The 12,735-nt window shown below is 38.0% G+C and overlaps 1 protein-coding gene across 1 annotated transcript; it reads right to left on the bottom strand.

Annotated features, from left to right (window-relative positions):
* Positions 1-2,514: 2,514 nt before the first annotated feature.
* On the bottom strand, positions 2,515-12,596 carry stard7 (StAR related lipid transfer domain containing 7). Its single transcript, XM_079804820.1, has 8 exons — positions 11,216-12,596; positions 9,008-9,168; positions 8,830-8,879; positions 7,599-7,709; positions 5,676-5,758; positions 5,467-5,566; positions 5,297-5,381; positions 2,515-4,761 (listed from the first exon to the last, which is right to left on the bottom strand). Exons 1-8 carry the CDS (start codon positions 11,653-11,655, stop codon positions 4,595-4,597), a joined length of 1,197 nt encoding a protein of 398 aa, XP_079660946.1. The 5' UTR covers positions 11,656-12,596; the 3' UTR covers positions 2,515-4,594.
* Positions 12,597-12,735: the final 139 nt, after the last annotated feature.

The following is a 12,735-nucleotide window of genomic DNA, read 5'->3' as shown; positions in this document are numbered from 1 at the left end:
AAGTTGAGAATTATACCTAAGGTCAGATTGTTAAGGGATAGATGACATTGGCAAGCTGTGAAAGAAAGCGACATTGGTAGTTTGTTCTTATTTGCCCCCTAGAGCAGTCAATTTGGGCAAGTCAAGAAGCTGAGGAGCTATTGATGTTCCTTAACAAGACAACCATTGCTCCAACAAACTCTATTTCTATAGATTTTCGGAAAACCTTTGAACAATTGAATGAAAGCAAACTCATTTGATTACCAAACCACTCTCGTTTGTTGACCCCCACTCTGGAGCTCTCGAGTTCCATTTCAGTATTTTACCGGAATTTTAGAAAATTGACAGTTTTGTCGACTGGTCATCAGGCATAGGTAGTAGGGACGGGTACGATTTTCGGAGAGGGTGGGGTTTGACGCAGTTTTTGCGCAGGAAGGGCGGTGCCTGCGAATCTCTGCAGTGAGAACGTGACCTATGACTAATCTTTTCCCTTTTTTTTAATTTCGCAGGCATGCTTAGTCGCAGTCTATCGCAAACACCTTTTCAGACCCTCCCATTCTCCCATTGTGTGGGACACAGTTGCTTTCGGTAATCACCTGCAACAACCTCTATGATGCTGCTCTTCTCGATTTCCAGTGACTTCCAGTTTTTGGGAACCTGAATACAATCCTTTTTCAAATAGATACAACATTGAAGGATGACTGAAGAAGACTCTTGATGACAACTTTTGGTGTTTTTTTTAAATTACCTTCAACCAGTGAACAATGAGTTTGTGGTTCCACCTTACGTAGACTTCGAGCCTTAACCTGTTCCCAGACATCCCTTATTGTAATCTGCACGATTTTGAACAGCATTTTAATGTACAAGGACCATTCTGTCTTGCCTTTTGTGACCGATCCAGAACCTGAACGAGTTTCTACTGACTTTACGACTTTGCCCAGGACACCATTGTGCTTGATCTAACCATGCAGTTCGCTTTCTGTCCATGGTTGTGCCAAGCACTTTGGAGACTTGTGTGCACTTTCTTCTGTGTTTTTCTTCTTACTTTTTGTTCATTTCCTCTTAACGAATCAAACCTTGTGCAACAGTCTGTTGAAGTGTAATGTTCTTGTCCCAAACATGAGTATTTTAAAGAATAAAATCCCTTGTGTTGTTTTGTTTGTTGAGTGTGACATGATCATTATAGCTAGAAAAATGAAACATGGAGTGGAAATGGGGACACAGTGGTCAAAATATAGTTAGTTTTGTTGCCAATCTGCACTTATTCAACAAAGCTGATGCCATGGCTTGACATATTTCTTTCTTTATGTCCTTTCCATTTATAAAATATGAAAGCTGTGGTCACTAGAGACATATGGGGGACACATACCCAACCCCCAGTGTCCATGAGTGTTTTTAATAGCAGATTTTTACTTTTTTTTTTTTTTTACAATTGGTTTGAAAATAAGGAGTCTAACTTCAGTCTACCTGCATCCCCATTCATCCTAGGTATGGATAGATTTTTCACACCAGCCACCGTTTTCACTTTTGAAACAAATATCTGGGCAAAAAGGCTTTAGTAATGCAAGTCTTGTTCGAGTAAATGCAATCTTAGATGTAGTCGGGGAGGTCATGATGGGTGGAGCTCACTGCAGAGCAGCATTTACAGTCAGTCTCCAGATGAATGAACCACTCTGTTTTACCGTCAGAGGTCATGTTAGGTTGCACTGCTCCGCTCCAGTCATTTTCAAAGTAATGGACTCTGCTTGGATATTGTGTCATCTGCTTGTCTTTGCACAAGTCTCTTTTATTTAGTCCTTTGAGATTCAACCTCTACAGGAGAGCAGCTCACATCGTTTACAGCACATTGTGAAGCTTTTGAACACTTTTAACTGATTTGTCAAGCAGTTTAAAAAGAATATGGATGAAAGAATCTGTAACTATGGATGCAATCCAGCAATAAATGCTATACCAGAGAATTCCAGCCAATGAAAATGTGCTATAATTAAAGAACAACCATGGCAACCATGTACTTTTCTGGTATACATAATGCTGAAGTCAGTGGTCAGGGTGTGATGTGCATAATGAACGGCAACAACACACATATCCATAACTAGACTTTTGTATACTGTTACAAGAGAAATGCAGTAGTGTTTGCAAAGCGCATTAAGCTTTGCAGTGCGGTTATGCTAAGTAGTTGCTTACTGGTCGAAGTAAAAAAAAGAAGATGTGATGTTAGACTTTATTTGCTTATTTTATCATCCACTGGGTGAAAATCATTCGGCACAACACATTTAGGGTATTGAAAGTTTCATCGACACATTTAGGGTATCGGGATGTTTAGATCAACCCTCAATATGAGCAATAATAATACTGATGCTGGCTTTAGCAAACACCACTATTAATAAATATGTAGACAAAATCCAACTATGAAATGTTATTGGACTAACATTTGTCTGCTGTTGTGCCCAGAAATTGATGATACAAACTTTTTTGAATGTCACAGTACTGGATACTATGTCTACATCAATAAAAAAGACTCGTGTTTCTCATGAATTCAAATTAATTTATTGTCACCAGTTGATGATTTATGTGGTTCATTTTCACATTAGAGCAAAATACTAACTCATGCCCCTGGCTTCTCACTTATTTATTCTATTACACTTCAGATTACAGTAGAACGCTTCTAGTTTAGATATTAGAAAAAGTGAAAATGCTAACAAGCACATTAAACTGCAGTTTTATACAACATCCGGTGCTTTGACTCAGGACACCACGGAAATGCACTTTTCAGCGTACTAGAGAATGTCTGAGATTTCAACATGATGAAGCATGATGAAACATTAAACATGCTCAACAACCATATTCAGTACCAGAAGAGACAGTCAAAAACGCCAGGAAATAAATGAACACTGTTACTTTTGGGGAACAGGAAAATATATGACACTGGGAAGTTTACATTTTTAGTAATGCTACATGAGCCTTTTTCTGTGGTTATCGACCACATGCCACATATCAATAGAGCGTAACTTCTATTAACCTGGAATATTCCTTGTTAACAGTAGACGTACCTTTTGACTGACAACTGTGAGCAGTTTTAAACATGAAACAAAATCATAGAAAACCATGACCACCATCCACAAGGGCAGTTTATCTTCAATAAAACAAAACACACAACCTGGCGTGGCAAGGGTATTACGAAGAGCATAATACAAACAAAAATTCATAAGATACAAGAGTGAACAGGACATATTCAAAAGCAAACAGCCATAGATGGGTATACGGATGCTTTCTTTGAGACCAATCACATTTCAAGTGCAACATAACTCCACTGCAAATTTAGTTACCCCTCATGTAATATGCAACAAGAAATTGATATTAATGTTCAAGAGAGTGTCATGACATTATCAAGCATTTCATACAAGAGTATATATTTGCACACATCCACCAAATAACATCTGACCTTGATTAAACAGATCTGCTTTCATTTTAATTGTCCCTCTGCAGAAACCATAAAGAAGAAACGGACAACAAAAGTCAACATGCATGTAGCTTTGCATTTTTAGTCATTTTTTCTCCACACGGCAAACTGAAGTGCTACTATATCTGTAGCTTCACTGCTGTGTTATGACAAACATCAGAATGAAATGATGGGACGGAGACCGAAACAGGACCAGAAACTTGATTTATGTTCGCAGGATGTTCAAAGTGTATAATCTGCATTTACAAGCCAAGTTTGACTCTACCAATTAATTTTTTTTTATTTTACTTTTTTAAAGTATAAACATTAAAGTGGATTCCCAATCACACAGACAAAAAACACAACACCATCCCATTATTCTTTGCGCTTGCACAAAATCCATCCTGCAGTGAGTTTGTATGCCGACTTGCAGACCGCCATTCCACTTTCATTCCATTATGAAGTCAGTCAGCATCGCTGACTCTCATAGCATCCTCATTTGCTGGAGTACAAAAGATGTTTCAGACTTCAAACAGCCCTGTAGAGCGCAGGAGGAAGCCCAGAGTGTTGGTGAGGATGTTGCGGTTCGCATAAGACACGCCTCTCTTTTGTTTCCAGAGCAGGTTTTGGTGATCCTGTGAAGGCTGTTTGTGTTTTATGAGTGGCAATGAACATTCAACCCAGTAAACGAGGACGATGGGGAGTCGATCTGTTTCTGCCGTGAGCAGTTCATCACAGTATAAACAAACTGGAGAAAAGAACCACAAAGAGGAAAAAAAACCTGTGGCTTTGTGCAGAAGCAACTTCCTGAACTTGAAGCTTGTAGGGCATGTACACGGTTCTCCGGTTGTTTTTCAGCATCTCAACTGCATGATCTATGCGCAGTGAAATAATGCTTTGGTACAGCGTCTACAATTAAGAACAGCGTTATTTTGGCTCATCTCAGCAGTCTGGCATGGACACACCCTACAGAAAGAGGAAGTAAACTAACAGCACAAAAAGTGAAGGATGTGACCACTCAGTTTGACAGCTAGTGCAGTTGGTCAAATGAAATTAATGAATTTCGGGAATAGATGGTTCGGATCCCTTTGTGGCTTCAATTAAGGACCCCCACAGCAAAAAATATTATGTTCTGGGTCATTTTTCCACAGTACATCAATCGCTGTAGCCAGACGCTCAGGCGTAGATCTGGCTTGGGCCTCTGGTATGAGTGTTGTCACCTCCTAGTCGTTCTTGGGTGGGTTGGGCAGGTTTTACAACGCTGACATAGTCTTGGACATTGAAGTCCATGTTTTTAGCTCTGAGAGCAGCAGTGTGAAGCTTCTCCAGGAAGTCTGGCATGCCTGTGGGACAGAGAGGAAGTGAAATCTATGCGAACAGGTGTCAAAAAACAGCAGTTGCAGAAAGGACGACTAACATAATGGCAATTCCAAACTGTGATCCTAACATGAATAACAATCTATTTGAATATATTGTAAAATGTAATTTATTCATGTGAATTTTCAGTATCATTACTCCAGTCTTCAGTTTCACATGATTCTTCAGAAATCATTCTGATATGCTGATTTTATGCTCTAGAAACATTTCTTCTTATCATCATCTTAACATTTCTTGCAGAAACAGTGATATATTTATTTTCTTTGATGAATAGAAAGTTCAAAAGAACAGCATTTATTTAAAATACAAATCTTTTGTAACATTATAAATGTCTTTACTGTCAATTTGGATCAATTTAGTGCTCCCTTGCTAATAAATAAAGCGTGGCAAATGTTTTATTTTGGACCATGGATACAACCCATTTAAGGGTTGACCCTTATATTTAATGCCCAAACAGGAGTGCTCATTACAAAGTGTGAGTGCATAAGACAGACGGCTCACCACTAGACACCATCCAGCTGACGCAGTAGCGAGGGAAGACAGTCTGAGGATCATCGCTGTAAGTCAGCAGGTAGTCAAAGCCATTCTGTTAAGACAACATAATTAACTTAAGACTGCATACTAAGACCAACCGCAGACAGACTAACACACAGGAGATTCCCTGTTCTCACCTCGTCAAATGACCTGTGTGGGCGGATGACCATCTTAGACTGGTAAGAGTGCACTCGGACGTATTCCTGGGACTCTGGGACACTGGGGTGTTTAACGGCTCTGAGTGGCGAAAGAAGCCACACTTGATATTATGGACACACTTAAACCAATAAACACGAATTCAAAGTTTACTAAATAATGCCTATAAAAAAATGGCAACCACACTTACCTGGAGACTAACATCATTAAGTTGTTCTCCATATCAATGTGATATCGGCGCACGTAGACGTAGTCTCTGGAGTACATAGGATACTGCACAGGAAAGGTTACTAAATTATTACATCACTGGCTATTAAAACAACACTGCAATTACTGACAGATACGTCAAATAAAAAAATTAAGCTCACAGGTATGTTTACATGAGAACGATGTAATAAAAACAGAAAAGTTTTTCTATTAACCATCCGCGAAAACTATTAAAACCACTGTATTATTCATGCCAGGTAAGTAGTTGGCGATGTCCCTTTGTAAAGAAACACTATGCACCTATAGACTGAACATGTAATGGGCATTATGTCACAATTTTCACAAATTCTACATTTTTGATGTTTACACAGCGATAAAAGGTATCAGTGTCAAACACTTGCACTTTAAAACCAGTTTTCAAAAGTTTGCGTTTTCAGGTCCCCAAAACGCCGTTGTCAGGTAAATGAACGGCCAAAATGCATAAAACTGTTGTGCAAACGGCCACTAAGACAACTAATGTATTTTTTTTTCTTGTCATTTTAATCAAGTAACACTGTGAATACTACTGGTATTGAATTATAACTCAAATATGTATATTCCTAACATTTCCAGCTTCAAAATAAATACTTCAAATCCTTTCAATCCTAATCAAATTTATTAAGTACACAATCAAAGCTGTTGTTAACTTGTGAATACCCAAAAATAATAACCAATTTAATAATTTATGTATGCTTGGTCAAAGCATAGGAACATGACCAAGTGTATGTGATACACTGGATGTTATTAGAATCAAAATATAATACTGTTCAAAAGTTTAGTGTATATATAATTTATATATATATATAATTTTTTTTTTTTTTTTTCTTTCTTTTTTTTTTAAAGGATTTTCTTTCAAAAACGCAATTTTATAAGTGTGGTGTATTTTTTGACCTCGCAGCAAACCTTGAAAAATTACTTAAATGACTTTTAAAAAAGATTAACTGATACTGAATCGGTCAAAATCCTTACTGTCGGTTAACCAGTTAATTATGAGCATCCATAATTTAAATAGAAAACAGTTGAGCATGAGACTTCTTTCAAAAACATTTAAATATCTAATGATCTAAACTTTTGTATATAAATGTCCACTTTACTTTTCAAAAAAGTATGTTTTTCTTGGATTTTTAAAGTTATTGCGCATGTTTAAAGTAGTCAACCTATTACGATTTCGAAGTTCGAATCATCCAAGCAACTTAAAAAAATAAATAAAAACCCTCCCTCCCTATTCTAGCTCATGCTTTTTGTGATTTTTCGGCTCTTCAAGACAGATCGCGTCCTGTATTCCTCAGTTGTAAGTCGCTTTGGATAAAAGCGTCTGCTAAATTAATAAATGTAAATTTATCAGATTTGCAAGCTTCATCAATGAATTCTTGCAAATGAATGAGGCATGGCAGAAAGAAGATTAACCTTAAAGGCTTTTAAATCTTCTGTCAATTACACTTCCTTTAAAGGGTTAGTTCACCCAAAAAAGAAAATTCTGTCATCATTTACTCACCCTCAAGTTGCTCCAAACCTGTATGAGTTTCTTTGTTCTGCTGAACACAAAAGAGGATATTTTAAAGAATGTTTGTAACAAAGCAGACAGAGCAACCATTGACCATTGTATTTTTTCCCTACTATAGTAGTCATTGGTTGCTCTGCTTGGTTAAAAACATTCTTCAAAATATTTTCTTTTGTGTTCAGCAGAACAAAGAAACTCATACAGGTTTGGAACAACTTGAGGGTGAGTAAATGATGACAGAATTTTCATTTTTGGGTGAATTATCCCTATAATTCCGCTCAGGCTGACTCACTGTCCATTACAAAAATCACAAGGATGTTTTCATGTTATGACAGAATGCAGCAGAGAACTGGATTCATAGCTTACTGGAAAATGTGTCGCCCAATGAACGACCTCGGTTCCTGTGTTGACATCTCTGTCCACCACTTCAAGTTTGATAACCAGTGCGTCCCACTTCTTTCTATACTCTGTGTCCAACTGGTGTGAAGGGAAATAATTTGGGAGTCTAAACATAGCATTCAAATTCCAACCACATGCACGCACATAGATATAGTATAGACAACAAGAGTGCAAGGCAGGTGATGCCTGAAACATGTAAAACCCAAAGTATACTTTGTTTTTTATGCATATGGGTAGTTGACAAATAAACAGTAAAAATGCTTTTTCCACTTTTGAAGAAAAAATGCACATTGTTATGTAGTTTGGAGTCTGATGTTTGAGAAAATATAAGGGGTCACTAACTTTGTCAATTCTTTCACTGTTTTTTTTTAATATTTACTGAAATGTGTCCTATGGTGTGTCATAGAAAGTATTGAAAATATAGGGGGGTACCAAAGAACAACAACATATAACACTTTTATAGTGGTTCCAAAAAAGTTAAATATTTGAACAATTCTGAGACAAAATCTTACCATGTGCACATGTCATGGGCTTCAAAGTAACATGACCTTGAATGGGGTCCTTCTAACTAATTCAACTTGTCAGTGGAATTGCCCGATTTAAAATTAGGATATGGTGTCTCACTGGAGGACAGGGTTTTCAGTGACAAAATGTATCAAGTTCCTACGCTTTTAGAAATATATGGATGAAAAAAAAGATTGCAATTTACTAAAATAGACACTTGTAAAATTATGCCTGAGGTATTTATTAACATTGTATTCTTATTAAGTTATAAAAGTTGTAATTTATTGAACCATGCTTGAGACAGTCCCACAATAGGACAATTTTGAAATTTGGCTCAAATTAAATAAAAAAAATCTAAGAACAAAGCAGTTGTTATCATCAACAGGTCTATGTAAGACAAAGAAATTTTTTAACCATTTACTGCATTTTAAATGATGAAAATACTAATTATATATTTTTTTCTGTTGTGTGACGGTGAAAATGCCATGTCACATCAACAACCCCCATAGGAATACTGTGCTGATGCCGAAATTCGTGTAACACGCATAACCTTGTGTACACGTAAGAAGTGAAGTATTCTTTGGGCTTTAGACTATGGAAAGACTGAGCAATCCTGAAGCACACAATCACCCAAAACAAACGGTATGATGAAATAAAACTGAACAAGCTTAATATTAATGTAATTATGTAGTACCTGAACATTGAAGAACTGCCGGGGGGTGACGTCTGTATATGAACCAAACACTGTAAAGATGTAAATAGATTATTTGAATATGTTTATACAAATGGTTATCATAATAACAAGTTAAATATCAAAGTCTTTAAAGGTGCAGAAATATCCCATTCATGTAATGTAACAATTTAAAACATACCTCTGTATTCAAAAAGATGGCTACCCTGGATAGGTCTCCTCCAAACTCTGAAGTTTTTCTTCTCCACGACCACCTCCCAGGCTTGATCCACATTCACGGCTGGCTTTGGAGTCACTTTCTGGCTCTTCACCGACTCCAATGCCTGCATCTCCCAAGCACACCTAAAGCGCAGATTCACACAAGTTGCTTTAAAGGATAAGTTCACTTCAGAATTAAAATTTCCTAATAAGTTAGTCATCCCCATGTTGTCCAAGACGTTCATGCCTTTCTTTCTTCAGTTGAAAATAAATTAACGTTTTTGAGGAAAAAAATTACACGATTTTTCTCCATATAGTGGACTTCAATGGGGTCCAACGGGTCGAAGGTCCAAATTGCAGTTTCAATGCAGCTTCTAAGGGCTCTACACAATCCCAGACAAGGAATAAGGGTCTTATCTAGCAAAACAATCTGTCATTTTCCAAAAATAAAAGTACTGTATATAATTTTTAACCACAAATGCTCATCTTGCACTAGCGGCCTTCATGCATAATGTTACCACATTGGAAAGGTCATGCGTGACGTGACGTTCATCTGTGTACTCCAGGTCAAAAAGGTAGGGTAGGGCGAAAAAACCCCATTTCATTTTCTCCTCCAACTTCAAACATCGTTGTTTGACCTTTTTTTTTTGTAAAAGGTGTTTGACTTTGTCTTTGCACGCTTGCTGTGTGAACACTGGGACGGTACTTCCGCATGACAATTCCAACGTGACTACATAATGCGTGAAAAGTCGTGGACACTAGTGCACTGCAAGCGTATATACTTTGTGGTTAAAGTATATACATTTTTCTTTCTGTCTTTTTTTTTGTTGAAAAATGACCAATCGTTTCACTAGATAAGACCCTTATTCCTCATTTGGGATTGTGTAGGTCCCTTTGAAGCTGCACTGAAACTGCAATTTGGACCTTGTTGAACCCATTAGACCCTGTTGAAGTATATGGAGAAAAATCTTTTCCTCAAAAACCTTAATTTTTTTTCCACCGAAAAAACAAAGACATGAACATCTTGGCTGACATGGGGGTGAGTAAATTATGAGGAATTTTTTACTTTAAAATAAGAACATGAAATGATACAAACTGTGTTCAAATATGTTGAAATTACATTTTGCTTAAAGGGTTAGTTCACCCAAAAATGAAAATTCTGTCATTAATTACTTACCCTCATGTCGTTCGACACCCGTAAGACCTCCGTTCATCTTCAGAACACAAATGAAGATATTTTAGATGAAATCTGATGGCTCTGAAAGGCCTCCATTGGCACAATGCACGGTTCACTCTCAAGACCCTTAAAAGGTACTAAAGACGTCGTTACAAAGTCCATCTCACTACAGTGGTTCTACAATAACTTCATGGAGTGACGAGAATAGTTTTTGTGCGCAAAAAACCCTAAATAACGACTTATATAGTGATGACGATTTCAAAACACGGCATCATGAAGCTTCGAAGCGTTATGAATCAGTGAGTCGAATCATGATTCGGATCGCGTGTCAAACCGCCAAACTGCTGAAATTTGGCGATCCAAACTGCTGAATCGACTCACTGATTCATAACACTTCGAAGCTTCATGATGCCGTGTTTTGAAATCGTCATCACTATAGAAGTCGTTATTTAGGGTTTTTTTGCGCACAAAAACTATTCTCGTCACTCCATAAAGTTATTGTAGAACCACTGAAGTGAGATGGACTTTGTAAAGACGTCTTTAGAACCTTTTAAGGGTCTTGAGAGTGAACCGTGCATTGTGCCAATGGAGGCCTTTCAGAGCCACCAGATTTCAACTAAAATATCTTCATTTGTGTTCCGAAGATGAACGGAGGTCTTACGGGTGTCGAACGACATGAGGGTAAGTAATTAATGACAGAATTTTCATGTTTGGGTGAACTAACCCTTTAACTGTGCCTCTCCCCTCACCAAAACCACGCCCTTGTCAGTACACATGAACGCCAAAAGTGATTGACAGGTAGGGAACGTTTCTGATTGCTTAATAAAAGGGTGGGCCGTTCCACTGTCGTTATTTTGCTTCTTACGAAACTAAGGCCCAATTGATATAATAGAAGCGTTAGCAGTGTTAATGTCAGATAATGGGAAAACATTATGTGTCGCATTCCTAAAATGACATAAAGCACGTTAATGCCACATAAAACAACCCAGAAGTGAGGGAAGCTCATCATCTCACCTTCTCAACTCATCATCTCGGATCTTCTCGTCTTCCCACATGAAGACTCCAGCCAGTGCCGCTATGAGCTTTCCAGTGGGTGCGTGTTTGCTCTGCAGGCGCCGCCATATGCTGCCCACGAGAGTCCACCTGGTTCTCTCAGAGTACAGGTTTGAGTACAGCTCTCCTATCTGAAGAGCCCTTCTCAGCCTCTGCCCTGTCACAAAACTACAATGGCTAGCGAATAGAGACAAAAGCCTCTCTTTCTTCTTTTTCTCGGAGGCCAGTTTGTTCGTTCCCCTTCCTGCTTGTTGGAGCCATGACATCAGCAGGCCCACGCGCTCACCCAGCCACGAGAAACTCCATGATTTGCTACTTATTTGGTTAAAAGTGCTAAAGCTTTGCAGTCTGACAGCTCGGGCCCCAATGTTACACACAGGGCGATGCTGGACGGAGAACATTCTGGAACCACGAACAGATTATATCTAGAATTTGACTTTGACGTGCACTTTAAAGCTCCCTGAATTAGCTAAAAAGCAACGATTTACTATACAAATTAGTTCCCATGTGGTAATAGAGCTCGGATAACAACTGCAACCCAATGTCAAGTTGACAAGCACTAACGTTAGCTATTATCTTACAATTTCGTAAACGGCAGGTGGATAGCTAAAATGCACGAGCAAAAGATTTTTCCGTATTTTCATACCATGTTGTGAAACGCTATAATAACAATATTCTAGATAAACAAATAGCTTGACATTTGCGAACAACAGCAATAACAGATCAACTGACTAAGCTAGCCAAGCTTTATCGACATGCCACCGCAGGCAAACTGTGATTAAATCAACAAAAACAACTCAAACGTTTTAACGGTATATTATACCCTGTACTTTTAAATAGCTAAATTGATTTTCGTATTCCTATCGTTACATTAATCTTACTTTTATCTTCATGCGTTAGCTTCATGCCCTCACGCCTCTCTAGTGGAGTGCAAGTTTGCGTGACGAAAACGTCTTTGGCCACGCCCATCTCAGTCTTTGCGAGTTATTATTGGCTGTCTCTTACGTCGAGGGTGCGCCTTTCATTCTAATTGGGTGATAGTGCTGTCTGTCTTCATTGTTCAAGCCCCTGGAACAACCAGCATGTTCACATGTCTCACCTTAAGTCAACCCATGGTAAAGGTCCTCTACAACTATAAGGTTAAACATTTACCACGTGGCTGGCCCGTACTTTATCGATGATCGATGAAAGGACTTGACCAACCACTTATTTGAAATTTCATGCATAGTATTCAAAATTAGTATAAGTGTACTACCAATATTCAAAATTAGTATAAGTGTACTACCAGTCAGAAGTTTGGACTCTGTCTGTTCTGTCTGTCTGTCTGTCTGTCTGTCTGTCTGTCCCTCTGTCTATCTATATGTCTATCTATATGTCTGTCTATCTATCTATCAATCTATCTATCTATATGTCTGTCTATCTATCTATCTATCTATCTATCTATCTATCTATCTATCTATCTATCTATCTATCTATCTATC

Source organism: Gobio gobio (assembly GCF_949357685.1).
Source record: "Gobio gobio genome assembly, chromosome: 22".
In the NCBI taxonomy this organism is placed as follows: domain Eukaryota; kingdom Metazoa; phylum Chordata; class Actinopteri; order Cypriniformes; family Gobionidae; genus Gobio; species Gobio gobio.
The sequence above is the reverse complement of the archived record's forward strand: the minus strand, read 5'-3'. Positions and strand labels throughout refer to the sequence as shown.

What these genes read in the sequence shown, in the direction of transcription:
- stard7 (XM_079804820.1), bottom strand. Translation starts at nt 11,655, where the DNA reads ATGTTCTCCGTCCAGCATCGCCCTGTGTGTAACATTGGGGCCCGAGCT. An exon ending in CGAGATGATGAGTTGAGAAG is followed by an intron (nt 9,169 to 11,215) that starts GTGAGATGATGA and finishes TCTGCGCTTTAG; the next exon opens with GTGTGCTTGGGAGATGCAGG. An exon ending in CAGCTGGATGGTGTCTAGTG is followed by an intron (nt 4,762 to 5,296) that starts GTGAGCCGTCTG and finishes TCTGTCCCACAG; the next exon opens with GCATGCCAGACTTCCTGGAG.